Source organism: Monodelphis domestica, chromosome 3 (genome assembly GCF_027887165.1).
Source record: "Monodelphis domestica isolate mMonDom1 chromosome 3, mMonDom1.pri, whole genome shotgun sequence".
Taxonomy (NCBI): Eukaryota; Metazoa; Chordata; class Mammalia; order Didelphimorphia; family Didelphidae; genus Monodelphis; species Monodelphis domestica.
In genome coordinates, this window is record NC_077229.1 from 103147838 (window position 1) to 103171948 (window position 24111).

The window sequence follows — 24111 nt, forward strand, 5'->3', positions numbered from 1 at the left end:
ACTTTACAAATATTGTCTCATTTGATCCTCACAATGATCCTAGGAGGTAGATGCTATTATTATCCTCATTTTACAGAGGAGGGAATTGAGGCTCACAGAGGTAGAATGACTTGCCCAGGATCACACAGCTACTGCTTGAGAATGGATCTGAACTCAAACCAAACTGAGTTCTTGTCTCCAATCTCAACACTCTATCTACTACAGCACCCAAGGGAGATATCATAGGGCAGAGATAGCAAACTCAAGTTGTCCCCAAAATCGGGAAGTGTTTAACAAAATAAATCAAAATATAATAGAACACAGATAATAGATACTGTTAATTTGTTGTTTTCTAAATCAGTGTGTGGCTGCTGGTAAGGACCTGTTTCTACCTGAATTTGATACCACTGGATAAAAGAGAACTGATTCAAATTTTTAAGAAGACCCACTCCTGAATTGGTGAGTAGTCAAATATGACTACACCATCTGTCTTCAGGGGAAGAAATTCAAACTATCATAATCCCATGAAAACATACTGTAGTTAGAGAAGAACAAATTTAAACAACTGAATTTGTAAAGTTGACACAAATGGAAATTGACAAATGCTGGAGGGGCTTTGAGTTGGTACTCTGGCCATTCTGAAAAGTAATTTGCTATTCAATCATGTACATTCTTTGAGCCAGCTAAATCACTACCATGTCTACCTCTTCAGAAAGATCAAAGAGAGAGAGAACAGGTACAAAAACAACTATAGCTGGCTTTCTAGTATCAAAGAATTGGAAAGTGGAAGGGGTAACCCTCATCAACTGGGGAATGACTGATCAAGTTATGGTATAGGAAATGTGACATAATACTATTGTACTCCAAGAAATTATGCAGGGGACGGTTTCAGAGTTTCAGAGAAACTTGGGGAAAACGTGTATGACCTGATACGGAGCCAAGTGGGCAGAAGCAGGAGGACAATTTATACAGCAACAATAGTGTAAAGATAGTTTTGAAGTACTGGGGAACTCTGCTCAGTACAATGACCAACCACAATTCTATAGTATAGAAGAAACATGTTATCAGAGTCCTAACAGAGGGGTGATGGACTCGGAGAGGAAGAAAATGAGGCTTTAAAAAAGACCATAGCCAATGCAAGGATTTCTTTTGCTTGACTATGTTTTTAACACGGATTTTGTGTTGATCACTATTTCAATCAGGAAGTGAGGGGGAAGGCAATGTTCATCAGAAAATAATTAATTAAAATAATGAATGCACCTATAAACTCCTTGAGACTTGGACCTATGGAGTCATTTTTCTACTCTGTATTTTCCATAAGCCTGGAGTAAATGAATTCTTGTTGACTCTTGAGAAAGGTCTGAGAGAAGAGGAAAAACATAAGGAGTAAAGAAAAAGAGGAGTCAAGACAAAGCTAGAAGGATTTTCTGAATTACATCTATTGGTGGCAGTGTAGTGAGGTGGAGACAAGGAAGGTGACATGGAGATCAGAGAAAGTTCAACCCACTTTTGCAGACATACAGTCCCTCATTTGCCCACAGAGAATTTGTCTCATAGTAAGGCTGGGCTGAACCACTCTGAAAACGTTCAACACTCAAAGATTAGTCCCATATAGTTTTTCACCCCTTAGTACTAGAAGGAAAAGAATTTAGGAATATCTCAGAAGACCAAGCTGCACTGATTGACATTGTTTTGTTTTAATCCATAAATAAGGCCAAGAAAATCAGAATGAAATTTTACTTTCAAAATAAATTTTTAATAAAGAATTTTATGTCAACTAACATTCCTGGTCTTTCTAGTGTTAATACTTGGTGACCTCTTGCTCGATCCAACTGTTCGTCCATCTAATGGTGTCAGGATTTCTTGTATCATTTCAAATTCAAAAATACAAGGATGGAAGGCCAAAGCCAAAGCCTAACATTCATGAATCTGAGCTGGAAAGAGACCATGGGGTCTCATGTGGCTTGATCATTCACCTCCTACAGAATTTCTTACTGAAGTGGTCTAAACAATCTACTCTCTGTGCCAGAGCAAATCCTTGCACCCAGAATAATCCTGTTTTCCTGCCTGAGTGTTGGGGTACATAGCTTTGGATTAAGGCCAATTACCTGTGGAGAATAAGTCTCAGAGAGCCTCACCATTGTGCTCCCAGAGTTGTTTCTTCTTACACAGGGAGGACTATAGCCTTATATACTGACAGAGGTGAGGAACATAGTTACACGACAACAGAAATTTAGGTTGAATGGGGATTATAGACTGGACACAGGTTTCCCTGGGTATGGAAGATCTCTGGGATTATCTGGCTGGATAAAGTGATTTTAGACTCTTAATTCATATCAGTTCATATCATAATATGACCATTCTTGCAGAGGTTAGAGGCTGGGCAGGCTTGGGCTATCCTGTGACCTACCCTGTAGGCCCCAGACAATGCTGGGTCCTTTGTACCCCACTGACCTGCCAGAGAAATATCCATGCCCAACCTGAGCAAGAGGCTCCTGATTAAAAGACAAGTACCTGACTTTGTAAACTGCTTTAGGGAAGTGGGGATGACTTGATTCAGAGCCTTACCTGGAAAAAGGCCCAAAATAAAAAAATCTCAAGGAGTCAGAGGGATACAAATTAAGTTCCAATTCTTAATTCCACTGCAAGGATTTAAGAGAAATTAAGGGGGGGGGGAGAATAAGCATTCATAAAGTGTTTACTCTGCATCAGACACAGTGCCAAGCTTTTTACAAATATCATCTCAGTTGATCTTAACACAACCCTTAGAGGTGAGCACTGATATTTATGCCATTTTACAGTTGAGGAAACTGAGACTGAAAGAGGTTAAGTGACTTGTCCAGGATCACATACTGCTACTAGGTGTGAACTCAGGTCATCTAGACTACTACCTCTGTAATCCCACACCCATTCCCCCTTCTTCCAACTTAGAGAGATTTAAATGGCTAGCAGTAGATGTGGGTTATATGGATTTGAAAAGAAGGAAGGAGTGGGGAAAAGCACTCTCCAAGGAACCCAAGAGTCCCTGATGCCTTGGCTCAGACACCATCTGTGAGCAGAAGTGATTGTGTTAATGCACCCTGGATTATAAGGGCTGGGGCCAGCCCAAGCAGAATGCTCTGGTAGGAATGAATCCCAGGCCACCACTTCTCATCATCTCTTGGAGAAGTGGTCAAGGAAGAGCATTCTTATGCAACCCTGAGATAGGTGCCCTCCCAATCCTTATCACACCAAGCTGGAAGAAAGGGGGTGGAAGTATGTAGTTTATTCTAGGCTCCTACCCACAAGTCAGGGATCCTAGCCCTGTAATTCATAGTCCTGGCTCTCAAACTGCAGCTGAGTAGGATGGACCAAGAGCCCTGGGGCTTAGGCATGCAGAAAGCGGTTGAAGGCATTGTAGGCAGACTCCAGATCAAACAGCATCTGTCGGACCTGAGAATCATCCAGCTCATCTGCAGCAGACATGCCACTCAGCGTCTGAAGCCTGTGGGAAAAGGAGAAGGGTCACTGGGAGTGGCTATTCCCACACAGGCCTCAGAAACTGGACTTTCCCCCAGGACCTCCTAACACTATGGAGCTGTTAAAAATGGCCGTGCTTTTCTGGCTCTTCAGGATGCTCTTAATAACTTGGAGATTCTCAGATGACTCACAGACAGGCTTGTTTAGTCTCTCTTCCCAGGGACCAACCACTTTCAAGCCATCTCCCAGGGGACACTCACCACTGGCTGACTTTCTGTCGACCCTCAAAGTCAGGAGGCAAGTGGCTCATGCGGTTCATGGTCTCCATTAATTCTCGAAGATCAGGCTGGATCTGAAGGTATTGTTCTCTCAGATTCCAGGAAGGATCACCCTCCCTTACTCTCTACTCCCACCCAAACAGCCAAGCTTTTACAAACATGTACAGCACTCTGCTCAAAGTCTGTCTTGCAGAAGTGCCCCCCACCCCTCCCCAAACCCTCCCTAAATAAGAGCATTTCCTTCTGTCACTTTCCCTCAGCCAGGGGGATAGACACCTCACCTCATCCATGGCACGGATTTCCAGACGGAGCTTATCCATTACAGTGATAAAGAGCTGAGGAGAGAATACAGACATTAGGTAAAGGCCTTCCAACCCTAACTGTCAGAGACTTGAAGGTACTTGAGGCAGAGCAGTTGTCTTCCCTCATATTAAAAACAAAGATTCTAGCTATGTGGCTCTGGGTAAGTCACTTAACCCCAATGGCCTAGCCCTTACTGCTCTTCTGCCTTATAGAATCAGTATCAATTCTAAGACAGAAGAGTTAAAAAACAAATCAAAACTAAAACTAAAACAAGAAAGGTCAGGGATGTTCCAAATATTTTATTTCCTTTGAAAGTACATTTGATTTTGCCATCTATTAACGTATGCCCCCCCCCCCATTTGCATTTGTAGTCAATGTTACTTTTTGGGTAGTATCTAAGCTTGTTTGTTCAAGCTTCAAGGATTCCCCTTTGTTAAGTTTTAATATGATTCCGCTCCATACTTTTCATAAGCAGAGGCCTGGCTTCATCATCATAACCACAATCAGCATTTTCCAGGGCAGTTTTGCCAGAAGAGACAACCTAGCTGTGTCCACCTATCAAAGATTTGGAAGTGAAGTGAAACTAATGGAATGCAATCAGTCTGCATTTCATGGAAAGCCAATATTTATAAGGTGATGGCCCTCTTTGGAAATAGACTGAATCATCAGTTATTTCAGTCTGAGATCAAGGATACCCCTTTGTAATGCATTTTTATATGGTTCCTCTCCACACTTTTCATAAGCAGAAGTCTGGCTTGATCTTCTGTCTTTCCAAAGCACAACTTTTGCCTTTCATCTGAGTCATCCTTCTCATGCCAATCCCCAGTTCTGATATTAGGTCCTGTGATGTACAAGGATCATAAGCCTTTTAGACTTGAAAGAAACCTGAGAGATGATCTTGTTCCACTTCATTTATTTTATTTTATTTTTTATCTATTTATTTATATTTATAAATATGTTTATTTATTTATTTTATCTGTATTTTTTTTTGAAAATTTTTATTTAATTTAGAATATTTTCCCATGGTTATATGATTCATGTTCTTTCCCTCCCCTCCTCCAGTAGTCAAAGAGAAATTCCACTGGGTTGTACATGTGTCATTGATCAAGACCTATTTCCATATTATTAATATTTGCATTAGGGTAATCACTTAAGAGTCTAAATACCCAATTATATTTCCATTGACCCATGTGATCAAAGGAGTTATTTTTCTTCTGTTTCTTCCATGGTTCTTTCTCTGGATGTGAATAGTGTTCTTTCTCATAAGTCCCTCAGAATTGTCCTGGATTATTTGCATTTCTACTACATTCGATTGTGCCACAGTGTAGCAGTCTCTGTGTATAATGTTCTCTTGCTTCTGTTCCTTTCACTCTGTATCAATTCCTGGAGGTTGTTTCAGTTCCCATGGAATTCCTCCAGTTCATTATTCCTTTCAGCACAATAGTATTCCATCACCAACAGATACCACAATTGTTCAGCCATTCTCTAATTGAAGGAAATTCCTTCATTTTTCAATTTTTTGCCACCACAAGAGTTAGGCTATAAATATTTTTGCACATGTCTTTTTTTTTTATTATTTCTTTGGGATATAAACCCAGCAGTGGTACCACCTCATTTATTTTAGACTATGGCTCAAAATGCTAAAATGATTGCCTAAAGTTATAGAGGGAGTTGAGTGGCAGAGCAAGGATTAGAACTCATAGGCCTCAGACTCTCAAGCCAATGCTAGTTGTGGCAAGCAGGGCACATGCCAAGCTTCCTCCTCTAATACTTTTTTCCAAAATGATTTATATGTGGCAAGGAAATAAAGCATTTGATTAACATGACCCAACTGATGCTCAATTCTCTGTAGGCCATCTGGCCACAGCTACACATCCAGGTATTATCACAGAATTCTCCAGAGATGTCTAAGAACTTCTGAAATTTGTAACTAATGTTGATGTTTTGTGATATCTGTATTAGATCAGTTTATTGTGTCTTGCTGGCATTTACAATACTACATAGGGCATTGACAACCACAGGGAAAGCAATGTAGAATGACAGATTCATTTCCTCTAGAAGCTACAGTTACTAGTTTGTACTTGTACCATTATCATCACCTCTCCCCCCTAACTCCCCCCACCCCAAAAGGTCTATTAAGTTACTGGTATTTGGTTTTACTTACTATTTCCATATTCAACTTCTCTTCATAATCTATTGGTCCCAGATATACATTTTTGTTTAATGTTAATCTTACATGAAATATTCAGCTAACATTAATTTAAGAATTGCTGGTAGGATTTAATATTGTCTGTTAGATAACAACTAGACATACATCATTTTCAAAATTGTACAGGTACTAATTTTCTTGGGTATAAATGCTTTTTTAATTTAGGAACTCTGAATGGACCAACAATAAGATAAAATAGAAAATTACTAGGTGTGAGATAACACTAAATGATTTCTTTAGTGGAATAAGTACATGAATGTATATTTCATAAGATTCTTATATATGTATTTAAATAGTCAGGGCTACCAGAGAGTCTTTTCTCATTATTAAAATGTATGCAGGAATAAATTTTGTTTTGTTGTTTTGCCATGTGTTTACCATAACATAATTCCAGACCAAGTTAAAGTGTTAAAATACACTCATTTAAATTTTAATAAGAATTTTTGTGTGTTTTTTAAATAGTAACAGAATATAAAGGACATGCCCTATCACTGCTAAAGGAATGTGAACTTCAAGAATTTAATGGGTAGGTTATTTTACATATGATAAATTATTCTTTTGGAACTAGGACTTTTGAATACTTAACTTCCTTTAACTATTTTATCTTTACATTTATCTAATTCTGTGAGGAGGAAGTTTAGATTCTCCACTATGATGGTTTTACTATCTATTTCCTCCTTTTTACTCATTTAACTTCCCAGGAAGTGGTTTATCCACCTTTTGAAGGATGAAGTAATCATGAAGGAAGATTGAGCAACCAGCTGCTTAGCTATAGGAAGAAAGGGAATTCCAAAAGACATGTAGATGACTAAAGAATCTCAACATGACTATTCAGCAGGCCCCCATGTCATGTTCATAATGTTTCCTGAACTCATCTATTTCCTCTTCCTGGTATACATTACTTTCTACTGACAGTTCTGCTTCCTGTCTTTACCTCTACTAAACATCACCAGAGGCTTTATATGCTTCCTTCTCTGATTTCTAGACTTCTTCAGGAGAATTTCCTCTGTGTGTGTGTGTGTGTGTACACATGTGTGTGTATATAGATAGATAGATAGATAGATAGATAAATAGATAGATAGATAGACATGTGTGTGTATGTATCAATGCTAAGGGGAAGTAGCTATGTCTTCCCAGAGTAGTTTATCCACCTTTTGAAGGATGAAATAATCATGAAGGTAGATTGAGCAACCAACTGCTTAGCTATAGGAAGAAAGAATTCCAAAAGGCATGTAGATAACTAAAGAACTTCAACATGACTTCTAATCATGCCTTCATGTGTCATGTTCATAATGTTTCCTGAACTCATTATTTCCTCTTCCTGGTCCAGATTACCTTCTACTGACAGTACTGCTTCCAGTCTTTACCTCCACTAAACTTCAGCAGATGCTCTACATGCTTCCTTCTCTGACTTCTAGACTTCTTCTTCTTCAGAATTTCCTAATTTACAACACTATTTGGTAGTGTTGCATCTCCCTTTTACCTATACCATAGTTCTTTCTGAATAAAGGTTCTTCTAGAACATGATCCTAGTCTGGGATCTCTATGTGGTCATATTTATTTTGCTCCATCACTATCTCTAGGACTCCTTCTTTGGGAAGCCATCCTTTGTACCTTTGTACACTGGTTCCTTTTATGAATCTCCCTTGAATATGAAGTGATACTTCTTGTTAATTCTCTTGTAATCACTCTCTCTGGTCTCTAGTTTTTTTCCCTCTACAAGATGCCAAGCAAGTATATATGTATCAGTCCTAGTTAGGTCTACTATATCTCTGCCACAAGTCTGATAGATCTATATTTGTCCAGAAATCCAAATCCCACTCTCAGACACTATCAGCTTAAACAAATGATTAATTCCTAAGTCTGACTCTTTTCCTTTCCATTTATCCACAATTGGGATGCCAATCATTTTCTAGATTCTTTATGATAGTATCACTTGTACCCTGTGACTCACCAGAGGTGGATAGTAGTTATCCATTTTGATAAGTCTTCAAAAGTTCTCTCATGTTTTGGAAGTAGTGGATATCTGTGTTTTATTATCAAGTCAAAGATAGCCAAATTAATACCTCTCAGCTGGAAATCAGCAACTGCCACTATTTATCTTTTCTTTCTTGGTCCTTTTCTGGAATAGCTCTTATATGGCAACAAGCTTGGATCCAATCATCATTCCTTAAAGGACAAATGGCTGCTTCCTCCTTGGAGAATCAGTTTTCTCCTCTTCCAGAAAAACTTTCCATCTGTTACTTAGATGTAAATGATCACTGCTTCTTCTTCCTTTTTTCTTCTGTATCCTGCTCTTCTACCTTTCAACCTTCCTCTTCAGATTCCCTTTAGTTTTCTTATTGAAATCCTTCCACTTTTAGAGAATACACTCTTCTCCAGAATGGCTTGGAGAATGAAGAAGGGGTTTTCCAGTTCCTTCATTTTCTCTTTTAGAACAAAGACCAACCTATACACAAGTCACTTGGCCAAGGCAGAAATACAGAAATTGCATACTTTATGCAGGGCATTGAAAAATTCTTCATGCTTTCTCAAATAACTGAAAGTTGGCGCCTCAATCATTTTTTGTTCTTGCTAATGGATTCCCCATCAGTCCTCCAGTACAGTTCCTCTTGCCCACTCTAATGATAGCACATAAATGAGGCTGAGGAGATATGAGATTCCTGTCTCTTAAGAGACCTGAGGCCAAAGTGACCTGTCTTAAGGGTGTAGGACTTACCGAGACAATGTCAGCAATACATCGGTTGAGGTTGCCCTTGTCATCCTTGATGGTGATTGGTCGGTCCTCCTTGATCCTCTCCATTGCTAGTGGGCAATCAAGCTGCCAGGGGAGTGAGGAGATGTGAAGTTATGTCATATACCTGAAAACAGTTCTAGAACCCAGGGGAAAAAGTCCATACACTTGGAAAGAAAGTTCAAGAGCAGGGGCAAGGGCCAAAGTACCCTGGGGCAGCCTCATCAGTGGGTGACTCACACGGAATTTTCGGCAGAATTCATCAATGGAACTGATTTCTGAGCCTTGCACCTGCTTGAAGGCAGCTTTGTACTGGACCAGGAGTCGGGAACAGGCTGCAGTATACCTGTGGAGAAGAAAGCCTCAGCATGGGCCATGTCCTAAACCTTTACCTAAGACAGAGGTACAGGAATTTCTGGTTCTCTAGATCAGAGTCCAGCCCAGAATAGAGATGGACTTAGGTCTTAAAAGATCAAGGTACAACTAAGAGATTAATTTAAGGAAAACAAACTTATGCTAAGGTAAAAGAAATGCAGGGTTCATAGCTGAAATAAGCCTTAGCAGTAGCTAGTCTAATCCTCTCATATCACAAAGGAAAAAGCAAAATTTCAAATAAATTATTTCCTCACAGGTACACAGCCAGTACCACTTAGTAGGTAGTACAGATAGGATTCAAACCCAGATTTCAAACCTTTAAGTCTCCAATGTCTATACTCCCCTAATAAACTCATATGCACTTTCATATTTTACATATCACATAGTGCTTAGTAATGTTATTATTTACTTGACTTCATGATTTGAACAAGTTTAACTCTGGGCCTCAGTTTCCTCATTTGTAAAATGGGGATTAAAAAGAACTATCCTATCTATTTCATACTATTGTTTTGAAGATCAAATGAAATAAAGGATGTAAAGTGCTTTACACACACCATTAAGCATTATATAAATGCCAGCCATCATTATTTTTACCCTTTTCTGGACTATACACAACACTTAAGATAGTGGTCATGCCATTTACCTATTCAGTCAACATAGGTGAAGACAATATGCAAAGCAGTAAAATATGATCCCTGGCCTGAAGAAGCTTTCAAAATAGTTATGCTAACTGTAATACAAAATAGTTCAGGACAAGTACATTAGGGTGCTACAAAACCAAGTGTTGAATGAAATCTAAGGGGGAAATTTCATCACTGAGAGAATCAAGGATGATTTCAAGAAAGAGGGAGTGAAGCTTTTTAGAGGATCAGAGTTCTTCATCAGTTTACCGATTTAGAACTAAAAAGCATCTTACAAATCTTCTAGTTTAACATATCCCCTCTCCCAGTTTTATGAAGGAAATTGAGCAGAGAAGAATGACATATTTTAACCAAGGTCATATGGGTTTTAAGGGACAACATCTAGAATCTGAACTGAGAACCTCCAAATGCAATGTCTCCACTATGTCATACTGCCCAAAATATTTTTCTTCATTGTATACTCAACATGATCTGGCAATACAGCGTCCTCATAACAGAGGCTCAAAACAGTCACAGAACTGTAGAATTGGAAGGAAACAAAGGGGTAAATTTCAACACATGTAGCAAATTTGTACCACAATATTTACCTAGTGCATTATCCTGCATATAGAAGTATCTTAATGGTTTTAAAAATTAGAATGTTATGGAAAGAAGGACAGCTAGGTGGCACAGTAGTTGGAGAGCCAGGCCTGGAATTAGGAGACCTGGGTCCAAACTGGCTCAAGACACTTCCTACCTGTATGATCCTGGGCAAGTCATCTACCTCCATTTGCCTAGTCCTTGCCCTTCAGTCTTAAGAGTTGTTACTAAGGCAGAAAAAGTTGTTTGTTTTTTTAAAAATAAACTTAAGAAGGAAAGAAAGAATTTAATGAAAAACAACAACAACAACAAAACCACCAAGTTGGAGTTAGGAAATCTGAGTTCTACTCCCAGTTCTGTCACTGACTTGGTGTCTGACTTTGGCTAGGCCCTAGCTGTGTCTGAGTTTCCCCTCATCTACAATAGTCATGAATACTGGTCTAAGTAAGTGACCAATAAGGTCCCCTCCAATCCTGTTTTAGGATTCTGTGAATCTAATAGGAACAAAAGAATGAGAATAAAAGGTAGACAAGTCTTTGAATTTGTTTGGAACATTAAAAACCTAGTCTAGTTTGACTCTAACCTGGGTATGGTTTGGAGTTAGCAATATTTCCACAGCTAGAGGATTCTTTCTAGTCACCATTTCCTAGATCTACCTTATGTCTTTATACACAGAAACAGGTGGTGATGGAGAGTAGAAGTCAGCTGTTCAATCACAGAATTTCAGAGTATCCAGAAAACCAGAAAGCATACCTAGAAACCAAGTCAAAGGTCAAAGATACCTTTCTTCTTTCCCTTCTTTTCCACCCCCCCCCTTCTGTAAAGACACTCACTCATTAGGGGTGACACAGTCCTTGATGTATGCCTTCTCCAGGGCTTGCATTGTCTTCACCACGGCAAATAACTCTGCCATGTTGTCATACCTAAAGGTATGGACCTGGTTAATCAAGGTGATAGTTCCCAGGGTTAAAAAGCATGTTACTTCACTCTTCTCCTATGAGCAGTCATGACTCCCTCTACAACCTATCCTAGACTGCAATGCTGAAGGCTCAGAAGAAAGAAATGTCCACAGAGAACCAAGGAGATAAGAGTAGGGTTAGGGGAAAAGTGATTCCTTGATGTTTCAATACTACCAAACAGAAGGAATAGAGAGCAGCAGTTATAGCCAAGCCCACTGAGATTCTCTCCAGGGTTCTCTAAGTACCCTTCTGTAACTGTAGCCTTCAATGGCCTCAAGGATGCAACAGAGCATGACCCCCAGTGATTGGTCTAGAGAGGACCAACAGAAGGGAAGGCTATAAGGTGGTGAGGACCCTCCCCTTCACCCCCTCCCCCTTCAATAAGGCCTTATTCTTTCTCCATGTTCTCTCTTTTTTTTTTAAACCCCTACCTTCCATCTTGGAGTCAATACTGTGTATTGGCTCCAAGGCAGAAGAGTGGTAAGGGCTAGGAAATGGGGGTCAAGTGACTTGCCCAGGGTCACACAGCTGGGAAGTGTCTGAGGTCAAATTTGAACCTAGGACCTCCCGTCTCTAGGCCTGGCTCTCAATCCACTGAGCTACCCAGCTGCCCCCTCTCCATATTCTCTTAGGGACTCACTTCTCTCTTTCCCGGGCATTCTTGTACAGCTTCACTTCCTGTAAGAGAGAAAAGAGAACCTTTCTAAGCTCAGTCTTATTAAGCAAGAGACAAGCCCAGAGCCCATTTTATTTAGGCCTACAGGAAATATGTAGATGGCAGGTGATTAAGAGGAATCTCTCTCAGACTCTCTCCTCTCTTCCTACCAACAAGGATGAGGGGGAGGGACCTGGGGAGGAGGGAAGAGGAGGCAGGGCCTCGGCTAATGGGGACTTTTGAGGAATCCCCCCCAACGGAAGGTAGCACTCACCTCATACAGCTCGGGCTTATTCCCAGGGGCTGAAAACAAAGAAAATAGTAGACCAAGTCTCCATACTTACCTACTACTTCCAGCCATCCCGACACCTATTCTCTGTAGGTGTTCCTTAAATAAACACGAAGCCTTCCCCAGTACTACTCCCAGAACTCAGCTCTTTACCTCTAAGGTCCACAGCAGAGGAAGCCTGGGGGCAGCGCCCCGCCCCCTCCTTTAGGCCCAAGCTCCAGGCGCCCTCTGCAGATGATGGTCCTGCTTCCCTCCCACACCCCCAGTCTCTCTCGGAGAGCCCTCCAGCCTGTCCCCCGCCTTAGGGATAGGTCACTCACCTCCCATCCCGGGAGTGGCAGGGATTCCGTGAAACATACTCGGTGGCTAGACCCGGGCCCACCCCTACGCTCACAATGCTGAAACCGAGGCAGGGTCAGGGGAGAGCTGCCGCCAAGCCTTCTCTTCGAAGACAGGGCTCGGGGACGCTTGAGATCTTAGGCCCCGGGGCCCGCCTCGGAGCCGAACTGTCGGGACGCAACCTGGATCTGCTAAGCACCCAGTTCTTAGGGCTCGCTCTTCTCAGCGGCACTGGATCTTTCAAGTCAAGATGGCGCTGTATCGGAGCGATGTTTCGGCGCTCGTCTAGTATGCCGAAAGCCCCACGCCTGCGCACATCCTGAGTAGTGAGAGGCTGCGGGCGAGAAGAGCTTCACAGGCTTCGCGGGGTGGACAGTGTAGACTTAGAAAAACACAGAACTATTAAATGCCAGGAAAATCACTCGTTAATTAAGGGTTTCAGTGTGATAGTAGACCTCTACACAGAACTGTGCGCCACACGCCTACCCAGAGTCCGAGAACTGAACTCTCGTTGCTCTGGACACTGACCCCTCGTAAAGCCAATGGTGCTAGATTGGACAGTTCCCAGGAGCCATTAAAGTGGGCAAGCTTAAATACCTTTCTAGGCGAAATATGGGCGCCGAGAATGAGAGGGACAGTTGATTGACTTTACAATGATAACAAAGGAAAATGAGGAGTCCCAGACAGGAATAACAGTGAGGGGCTGATGCTTTACAATGGACAGAAAAGGGAAAGACCCAGCTAAGGACCCGGCCACCTGGGTAAAGGACTTTGGTCTAAAGGGGAGAAACCATTGGGACAAAAGGGATACTTAACATCTGCTGTGATTAGCTATTTCCACCCAAACTACCTTAAAGTCTATTGTTAGTCTGAGACTAATGAAGCCTCAGTGAGGAACTCTAATCATTAAATCTTTCTAGGCTGCAAGTTTGGGGTTTCTAGATTCCATGTTGACAATAGGTATAAGTTGTCCTATGCTCTACTGGTACACCTACCTGAGTGGTGGTCTTGACTCCTGGAGAGACCCCTTATTATATTAAGGCCCTTTGGAGTCCATTTTTTGTTTGTTTGTTTCCATGCACAAAACTGAGTCAGCTTGGGTCCTGTAGCTGGTTCTTCCTATCCCATTTAATATTGGGCTGATTGTACTATGTGGGCATTAGTTTCCTCACAAATCCTCCTTCCCTGTCCAGACCCGCAGGCCCACAGCAAATGAAAAGGGTAATCGGGTCTCTTGGCTCATTCTCTCTAAAATGGGACTAGAGGCAATTCCTTCCAGCACTAAATCTAGTCTCCTGAAAAAATTTCAAAAGCCTCTCTTAGGTGGTTTCTAGTCACTAAAGAACAGGAGACAAGTGACAAACACTTTTCTAGGAACTTGAGGAGTGTGTGAGCTTCATTTTGGGCCAGAGAGAAAGGTGATGAGACAGTTTGTTGTTAAGTCTAGACGGTTATTTTGTGCTGAAACAAGGGGAGCTGGCCCTGAAGAGCTTGTTTCTGAGGACTGAGGATGGGAATATAATGAGGCTGAAGAGAATACCTTTCCTCAACTGTTGGAATTTTCCTGAGATCCTGAACAAACTAAAATAGGGGTGAGCTCTGTTTCCAGAAGGTGCCACACAGTCACAATGAGATCTGAGATGGCTATTTTTATAAATGCAACAGGTAAATAATATGCCTATTATTAATTTCAGTTAACAAATTATATATTTGGTAACTAATATTTATGAAGCCCTACATCAAGGAATTTCATATATAAAGGAATGAGTGCCTACCAGTGGGAAAAGTTTCTCATTCTATGAAATAATATTCAGTGAACTGAGGTAGGGTACTTTGGGCTTAAATGGACTTTGAGATTTTGACATTTCTTTAATGAGGAAATAAACAAACATACTCCTGAATTACCTTAGAGCCTAGAATAATTGTGGAAACAAGTAGCAGTCTTAAGGGTTGTTCTCCTAATTCTACACACTACTTGGGCAACTGAAACTTGCCTATTACTCACCTAGGTGACCAGAGGGATTTGGGTCCTAGAAACACCAGTTCCTTAAGAGGCCTTGTGGCTCCTTCAATTATGTCAATGAGTTGGGGAATGAGCAATGAACACCTAGGACAAGGATCAACATTGGGGTGATGTAGATAAATAAAACAAGAAGCAGTGATTTATTGAGGATTTTAAAAGGCTAAGGCCATGGGTGGGTTTATTGGAGCTCTTCAGGTATATAAATAGCAGAAGGAGAAACAAGGGATGCTGCTCAATGGCCTTCAAAGAAAAGTTTATGATGGTGGGTCAGTATGAAGGAGGCAGGATCCTGTTTGTAGGCCAACTGCTGGCATAGGACTTGATGGTCAGTAAGTCTCAGTTTGCTACTGCACAACTGTAACTGTTGAAGCTGCGAAGTGATTTTATCCCACGTGCAGCTGCCCAAGGGCCCTTCAATGGAGCATCCTATAAAGGGAGAGACACAGGAAAAGCTTTATGTGGAATATATCAAACAGACACTAACATGTGTGAGTCTATGGAATAGGAAGCCCAGGTACCATATGATTAAATAAAAAGAGAAATTCATAATCTTGTTTCCCATGATCCCAGTGTTCCCTATTATCTATGCAATAAATGACAGTACAGCTGAAGAGCTAAAAGAACTTGGAAGTCATTTAGTCTAACCCTCTGATTTGATGGATGAACCAAAGTCTATTCTAATTCTAAATCCTGTGACATCTTGGGTCCTATGGTATTTAAATTTGTTTCTTCAGCTGTGAAGTGAGGGTATCCTCCCCATCTGGCCTGTTCCCCAAAGGATGACTAGAAAGAAGAGGTGGATATAGAAATCACCATAGAAATGTAAATGACTCACATTAGCTTTGGCAATGGACTCAGATGGTTAAATCCACAGTATTAATGAGGCCAATGAGGGGTTTCCCCAGAGAGCAATTCACTTTCTGGAAAAGCAGCATGGGATAGTGAAAAGAGAACTGGATTTGAATCAAGAGAATCTTGGGTTTGAGTTCCAAATCTAACATCATGTGACTGCCTACCCTCCCCAAACCTGTTATCTCATCAGAAACTTAGGGATACTATCACTTGTATTTCCTACCTCAGAACCCTTTCAGGGTGGGGGTATCTTTATAACTTTAAATGTTTTAGTGAGTAGTAGAATACTCAGCTAATAATGCTTATGATCCAATTCCTAGGTTCTAAAACTTTGCCAGTGATCTCACAAACATGCTGTATGCATACCCTTTGATCCTGTAATACCACTACTGGGTCTGCATCCCAAAGAGATCATAAAAAAAGGGAAAAGCCCTACTTATACAAAAGTACTTTGAGGTGGCAAAGAATGAGGAAATTGAGATGTCCATCAGTTGGGGAATGACTGAAGAAACTGGTATATGTTGGTGATGGTATACTATTTGCTATAAGAAATAAGCAAAACAATTTCAGAAAAAGCTGGAAAGATTTGGTAACAGCAACCTTGTACCATAATCAACTGCGAAAACTTAGCTACTCTCAGCAATAAAATGACTTGGGACAATCCTAAAAGAATTATGATGGGGAATGCTATCCACCTCCAAAAAAAGAACTGTTGGAATGAGATGGGTGTGGGTCAAAGCAAACTATCTTTCATATCAGTGTATTTAGGGTTTTAGTTTAGGGTTTTGGTTATGCATGAGTGTGCTTTTAAGATAATGACCAATATGGAAGTATGTTTTACATGATAAAAAAAAAAGCCCAGATTAGAGAAGCTAGTAAATGTTAGTAATAAATATGTATGGCCATCATAGCACAGATTTCAGAGGAGCACAGGCTCATATTAGAGTTGGAAGGACCCTTAAAAATAGCTGAAAAGGGCTACCACAGGAAGGCAATAGGGAAACAAAGGAAACAAAGGCAAAACAGGAAAGTAAGATGAAAAAGCAAGCACAAGCCAACAAGTACTAATTCTGACAAAAAAACAACAACAAAAAAACAACAAACCTTCATTGCACATGAATAGGCAGTTTTCAGATAAAGAAATCAAAACTATCAATAAACACATGAAAAAGTGCTCTAAATCTCTCATAATTAGAAAAATGAAAATCAAAAGAACTCTGAGTTATCACCTCACATCTAGCAGACCGGCCAATATGATAGCAAAGGAAAGTAATAAATGTTAGGGGGGGATGTGGCAAAATTGGGACATTAATGCATTGCTGGTGGAGTTGTGAATTGATCCAACCATTCTGGAGGGCAATTTGGAACTATGCCCAAAGGGCGATAAAAGACTGCCTGCCCTTTGATCTAGCCATAGCACTGCTGGGTTTATATTTCAAAGAGATAATAAGGAAAAAAGACTTGTACAAGAATATTCATAGACATGCTCTTTATAGTGGCAAAAAATTGTATAATGAGGGGGAATCTCCCTTGATTGGGGAATAGCTGAACAAATTGTGGTATATGATGGAATATTTTTTTTATATTTCTGAGCTTTATTTAATGATGAATTGCAACTGTCTCAGTAGCACAGCACTTTCCTTAAGATATTATTCTTTTTATTGAAAAACTTTATTTAATTAATTAATTAATTTAGAATATTTTTCCATGGTTACATGATTCATGTCCTTTACTTCCCCTGTTCCCTCATTCCCCAGCCAATGTGCAATTCCACTGGGTTTTACATGTATCATTGATCAAGACCTATTTCCTTTTATTGATAATTGCACCAGGGTGATCATTTAGAGTCTATATCTCCAGTCATATCCCTCTGATGGAATACTATTGTCCTGAAAGGAATAATCACAAGGAATAATTCCTTGTGATCTGGAAAGACCTCCAGAAATTGATGCAGAGTGAAAGGAGCAGAACCAGGAGAACATTGTCCACAGACTGATACATTATGGCTCAATCAAACGTAATAGACTTTTCTACCAGCAGCAATGCAATAATCCAGGACATTTCTGAGGGTCTTATGAGAAAGAACGTGATCCACATCTAGAGAAAGAAGTGTGGGAGCAGAAGCACAGAAGGAAAACAACTGCTTAAACAAATAAAATAATTAATTTTTAAAAATAAAAAAAAGAAAAACAACTGCTTGATCACTTGATTCCATGGGGATATGATTGGGAATGTTGACTTTAAATGATCACTCTATTGTAAATACTAATAATATGGAAATAGGTTTTGAACAATGATACATGTAAACACACCCCTCAAATAGGTTATAATTATTATATTGCCAGAGCAGGAGTAGTTCTTCAGCCTCTTGACACAGATTAGTATCCCTTACCTCATCTGATCCTTTTTATTATATTTACCCCAAGACATTTCCCCCCATATTTCCCATTTATAATCAATTATAAATCATCAAAGTAAAAAATAAACTTTCATTGTTTTTCTGGAGGCTCAGATATTTCCATATACAAAGACTAAAAAGAAAGTATGGGACAATAGGATGGATTGTATAGAAATCAGCTAAGAAGGGGTGGAAAGAGTTACACTGGAAAGTCAAAGGAAAATTAAACTTAACATTATTCAGCACCTACTATGTGTAAAGTCCAGCTTTTATCTCTATAAAGGCTGAAAGTCAAAGAACAGAAAACAAGAAAGGAGATAGAATACTGATGGCAAATTGGTGTGCACTTATCACTCGTAGCAAGTATATCACTAAGCTCACCACCTGATCACACCAAGCTATGTAATATTAAGTTACTACATTAAGTAACTTAACTAGAAAACTAAGTAAATTAAGTCCAAATTCCCCTGCCTCACAAGATCCTAGAAAATTTGGTGCCCACCCAACCTTCCCAAACCCCAGCTGTTTCCTTTTCCTGGAATGCTTTCCTCCCATTACTTCATTTGTTTTTTACTATTTCTATTTCTATTTACAATTACTATTTCTCTCAAACTCCACTTGGTCACCATTAATAACAACTTTCCTTCAGGGTGGATCATACCACATTACGGGCGCCTTTCTAATGCTTCTGTCACAAAGTTTTCCGTCATCTATGTTCTGGCCATTCCTCCACTAGAATACATTCTATATCTCCTCTCAGCATTAGCACAGTGCTTTGCAAGCACAAAAGAGGTGCTTAATACATATGTTCAGTCAGGGCTGAATAGAACCATTTAGAACACTACATAATAGATTCCCATGGTCTGCTGACTGACTTCCAAAGATCTTTCCTTGACTGCACTGACCCTAAAGCAATGAGGTGAGTCCTATTCTAGCCATGATCATGATGGGGATACTGAGGCCTATTCCCCCTCATATCATGTCAGAGTTGGAAATGTTTTCAGAGATGGTCTAACTCAATGAGTCCTAGAGCAGTAATCCTCTTCAATAGAACTGCACGTAGCCATCCAGTCTTTAGGAGATCTTGAGTGCTGAGGAGCCAACACTTCCATAAGTAGTCCACTGCATCCACGGAAAGGTCTAATTGCTAAGACATTTACCCAGAAACCAAGTTTTAATTTGTTGCAATGGACTCCTACATTCTTTGATATAGTACACCTAGTTCTGTTGTCTTGCAACCAGGCATCAGAAGTCACTATTAATTGGCTTCAATGGAAAAGACCTCTATTACCTGAAGACAGATACAGTGTCCCCTCACTAAACCATCTTTGCTCCAAGCTAAAACCATTCCTACTTACTTTATTGATTTTTTGATAAAAACTCTTTCTTTCTTAGAATTGATATTGTATATAGATTCTAAAGAAGAGTGGCAAGAGGCAATAAGGCTTAAGAAAATTGCCCAGGGTCATACAGGTAGGAAGTATCTGAGGCCAAATTTGAACCCAGTACCACCCATTTCCAAGCCTTGCTTTCTATCCACTGAGCCACCAAACTTCTCTCCTACTTACTTTAATTAATGAATCTACAAAAGGATGCTGTTGAGGATCTCAACCTTCCTGGTTTTTCTACTTTCCAATCTGGTACCCAGAAATAACACCTTTCTTAATTTACTATGATTGTTATGATTGTCTTGTCTTATTTTCTGGTGGCCATAGCAGGCTGTTGACTGATTCATACTGGATTTACAATGAGAACTTTTATTTCAAAACTTCTGTGTAGCCACATTCCCCACATTTTGTTTGTGAAGGTGATTTTTTTAACCCAAGTCCAAGACTTTACATTTGTCCCAATTAAATTCAATATTATTAGACTCAGCCCAATGTCCTGGCCTCTCAACATATTATTAGATCCTGATTCTGTGAACTCTGCTAATTATTCCTCCCTGCTTTGAAAAGCAAACACTAAGTTGGATCTTAAACACAGATGTGCAGAATGCAGAGGCATAACAGTCCATTGGCTTACCTTCTTGGTCACCTCATTCTTTTTTTTTTTAAGTAAAGTCCTGTGGCTGGGATTAGATCAGAGATCTCCAGTTAGCCTCTGATAAATGCCTTGGCTTACATTTACTTTTAATATTTCTTACAACAAAAGCTGCTAATGAGTCAATTAGAAATATTACATGTGGCTAATGAATAGAAATTTGGTGAAACAATGATTACTAAGGTATCTCAAGAATTAATTTCAGTTTCTTAACTGGCAGCATTCCTTTCTCCCACCAGGCTTCAAGGAAGAGTATAATGCCAGGACTTTTTAATGCTATCTGTGGTTGATAAGATCATATCTAAAGACAAAGGAAAAGCTCAGTCAGGAGGCTTACTGATTAAAATAGGGCCTGGACAGCAAATAACTAGTTGAAAAATCCCAAGAAGACAATTTCCCAACATTTGGTTCCTCATCCTAAATCCCTTCTCCTAGGACAGGAAGGGGATGTGGAGGAATTTGTTAAAACAAGGAGCTTAGAAACTTTGATGACCAATTCTCTCAGAATCAAACTCTGGGTACGAATCATTCCCTTTGGGCCAGGCCAAGTGGAAATGCTACTTCCTCTCCACAAAGGTCATAAGAAGGGATGTTAACCCCTACCTTTCAAATTCAATAGAATACCAAGTTCAGAAGGTTATAGAATAAGGATTCAGGTTCCCCAACCTGCCCATGACACCATGTTTCCTTCCTTTGGGTCTTCCCACAGCTCCTAGAACAAGCTTTCTTTAACAGGTGGCATTTCTCTCACTTTTCTGAGATCATTTTCTGCATCATATTTCATTCATTCCAAGATGGCATTATATCCATGTTTGGATCCATATGAAAGTTGAGACATAAATTATGCCAACTAAATTGACTTGGGTTTGGGGGTAAAAAGTCAGGGTGACCCAAATTCTCACCTGCAAGACCAAGGAAATCAAGGCCAGAATTTCTTTCCTGAAGGGTTGACAGGATCTCTTCCAGGCTGACACAGCTAACTTTAGGATTGGCAGTCAAGTCCAGTGAGATTAATGAGGGGCAGATGGAAAGACATCTAGAAAGATGAGACAAAAGGAAGTGGGGAATAGATCCAGAAGGGAGAGAAGGAAGAAATTGATAGCCAACAACCACTGGCCCTTCATGGTCAACACACTGCTAGGGAATCTTTTTCCACTCGATTCAACAAACATTAAGTTCCTAGTGAGGAGCAACAGCCGTAAGATAAAAAATTAAAATAGTAGCAGGCAGAAAATACTAGTTTTAGATTAGTGCTTGGAATTCAGGTACAGACAAGGCAAGCTCCATCATACCAAATACATTTATATTTCAGGATTCTAAAGGAAGCTTTCCTTCGTCTCTTCAAGTAACCTCAAAGACAGGTCAGGTAGGAGCCTTCCTTAATACAGACTAGTTAAAGACAGAAGCTACTGGTTCCTAGGAGTAACTGTTGAGTTACAGTCCAAGGGACCAGAAGGAGGAAAGCTTGTCCTAGTCTTTGTCTATATAGCTCCTTGAATTGCCATGCTGTAACTGATGCATTCTGTCATGTGGTCTCAGTAAACAGAAGTGTGTTTATAGGTGTTAATGACTAACAGGACTGTAGACAAAAAACAGAAATGTAAGACTGAAGGGCACCAGGACTCAGGTGAACAGATAAAGGAAGAAGGGGCTTAGGAGCCTAAGCAAAGGGGAGAGAAAAGAAGGAAAACAGTGTTTGGGCTGAAGATGAAAGCAAGATAAATGAAGAAGAGAATTTGGGACAGTCAAGTAAAATAGAGGAGAGAGTGGGCTAGAAATAATTGGAATTACACTTGCGTGGTCAGACAGAAGCATCTAGAGCCATGAAATTCAGTAAGGCTTGACTGGCTTTATGTCTGCCACCCTGGATTAACTATCTTCATGTTTGTGGTCAAGGATTGTTTGTGTTTTCAAGATATCTGGTATGAGAAGTTGTTTGCCTGCTGAGAGGGACATTGTAGGAAGCAAGGGAGTTGGGCTGTATTTTCTGGACTATCCCCTCATCTTGGCTAGTGTAATACTAGCAGAATGTTAGTCCTCGGTATGGTAGAAGCCCTGGATCCCATGTTACCTGGTCAGACTTCTTATGGCTTCATCATTCAGGTAGTTGCCAGACAGGGTCAGATGTGTCAGAGCATAGCCATCCTAGACACAAATAGTAGGAACTCAAGAAGGCACAAATGAAAGGAGAGAAACATCAAAGAGTTTATGACACATGCCCAGAGTCAAAGTCAGATGAAGGCTCTGAGGAAATGAACATCCCTGGACAAAAGGAGTCCAGTCCGCGAGGTTGAAAAACTTGTGCCCCGCGTGTAGCTAGGTGGCTCAGAGGATAGAGAGCCAGATCTGAGATCTGGACAGGGGAGCTTCTGGGTTCAAATCTGGCCTCAGACACTTCCTACCTGTGTCACCCTGGGTAAGTCACTCACCCCCAATTGCCTAGCCATTAATACATAATATTGACTCTAAGACAAAATGTGAGTAGTTAAAAGAACAACAGACTTATGCCCTATAGAGCCTGAGTGAGCCCATATTCCTGACTATTATCTACCACTGGATGAAGACCTCAGAAATGGACAGGATATGGAACTCCAGGCTCCTCAGGGAAATCCACCTCTGTGGGTAGAGCTGGCCTGTAGGATTCTGAAGGACAACATATCGCCAGGAGCACTTAGAAGTCATAAAACATTATGGAAAAGGAATCAGCACAGTCTGAAATAGCTGGTTTCTATGCCCAAAGGGAGATAAAAGACTGTCTGCCCTATGATCCAGCCATAGCACTGCTGGGCTTGTACCCCAAAGAGATAATAAGGAAAAAGACTTGTACAAGAATATTCATAGCTGCACTCTTTGTGGTGGCCAAAAATTGGAAAATGAAAGGATGCCCTTCAATTGGGGAATGGCTGAACAAATTGTGGTATATGTTGGTGATGGAATTCTATTGTGCTAAAAGGAATAATAAAATGGAGGAATTCCATGGAGACTGGAACAACCTCCAGGAAGTGATGCAGAGCGAAAGGAGCAGACGCAGGAGAATATTATACACAGAGACTGACACACTGTGGTACAATAGAATGTAATGGACTTCTCCATTAGTGTCAATGCAATGTCCCTGAACAATCTGCAGGGATCTAGGAGAAAAAACACTATCCACAAGCAGAGGACAAACTGTGGAAGTAAAAACACCAAGGAAAACCAACTGCTAGACTACAGGGGTTGAGGGGATTTGACTGAGGAGAGACTCTAAATGAATACTGGTGCAAACACCAACAACATCCAAATGGGTTCAAATCAAGAATACTTGTGATACCCAGTGGAATCGCACATCGGCTATGGGATAGGTGGGGATGGGGGGAAGAAAATGATCTTTGTCTCCAATGAATAATGCTTGGAAATGACCAAATAAAATAATGTTTAAAAAATAAAATAAAATGAAATTAAATAGCTGGTTCAACAAGAATCTCAGCCTTGGAAATCTGGGAGAGCCTATAGAGCTGGAAAATAGAGAAGAGAAGAAAATCTAGGAGGGATTTTAGGTTGAGGGACATATGTATTGATCTCCTTTGAGTTTAAGCCTTTCCTCATAGAATCAAATGTTTGTGCTTAGCATAGTGTCTGGCACATAGGAGCTTCTTAATAAAATCTTGTTCTCTCCTACCTTTCCTTTGTTCCTAGTTACCCCTCCTCTCAGGAGTGCCAAGACCTCAAGACCTCTTGGGAGAACAGGGAAATCGTAACTGCTCATTTTTGTGTTGAGATCTGACAACACTTTAATATATAGAATTCTCCTCAATATTTTAATTTCCAAGTTGTAGCATCCCATCATTCACAGCCTACAAAAATATGACAGGGGGCAGCTGGGTGGCTCAGTGGATTGAGAGGCAGGCCTAGAGATGGGAGGAACTAGGTTCAAATCTGACTTCAGACGCTTCCCAGCTGTGTAACCCTGGGCAAGTCACTTGACCCCCATTGCCTAGCCCTTACTACTCTTCTTCCTTG

The 24111-nt window shown here is 40.4% G+C and overlaps 1 protein-coding gene and 1 long non-coding RNA gene across 4 annotated transcripts; both read right to left on the reverse strand.

Moving 5' to 3' along the window:
- Positions 1-1713: 1713 nt before the first annotated feature.
- LOC100015907 (vacuolar protein sorting-associated protein 28 homolog) lies at positions 1714-13335 on the reverse strand. 3 transcript variants are annotated; one of them, XM_001364740.4, is made up of 9 exons: positions 12781-13335; positions 12446-12474; positions 12157-12194; positions 11391-11480; positions 9203-9308; positions 8948-9049; positions 3998-4051; positions 3699-3790; positions 1714-3463 (listed from the first exon to the last, which is right to left on the reverse strand). In XM_001364740.4, exons 1-9 carry the CDS (start codon positions 12815-12817, stop codon positions 3346-3348), a joined length of 666 nt encoding a protein of 221 aa, XP_001364777.1. In that variant the 5' UTR covers positions 12818-13335; the 3' UTR covers positions 1714-3345. The 3 variants fall into 3 exon arrangements, with proteins under 3 accessions (XP_001364777.1, XP_056678864.1, XP_056678865.1); XM_056822886.1 differs by lacking the exon at positions 12446-12474 and having other exon boundaries at positions 11391-11494; positions 12781-13136; XM_056822887.1 differs by lacking the exon at positions 12446-12474 and having other exon boundaries at positions 12781-12799.
- Positions 13336-14967: 1632 nt separating this feature from the next.
- Positions 14968-22570, reverse strand: LOC103105807 (uncharacterized). The gene is made up of 3 exons (XR_008917456.1): positions 22184-22570; positions 21015-21148; positions 14968-15248 (listed from the first exon to the last, which is right to left on the reverse strand). It is a non-coding gene; the product is annotated as an uncharacterized LOC103105807 (long non-coding RNA).
- Positions 22571-24111: the final 1541 nt, after the last annotated feature.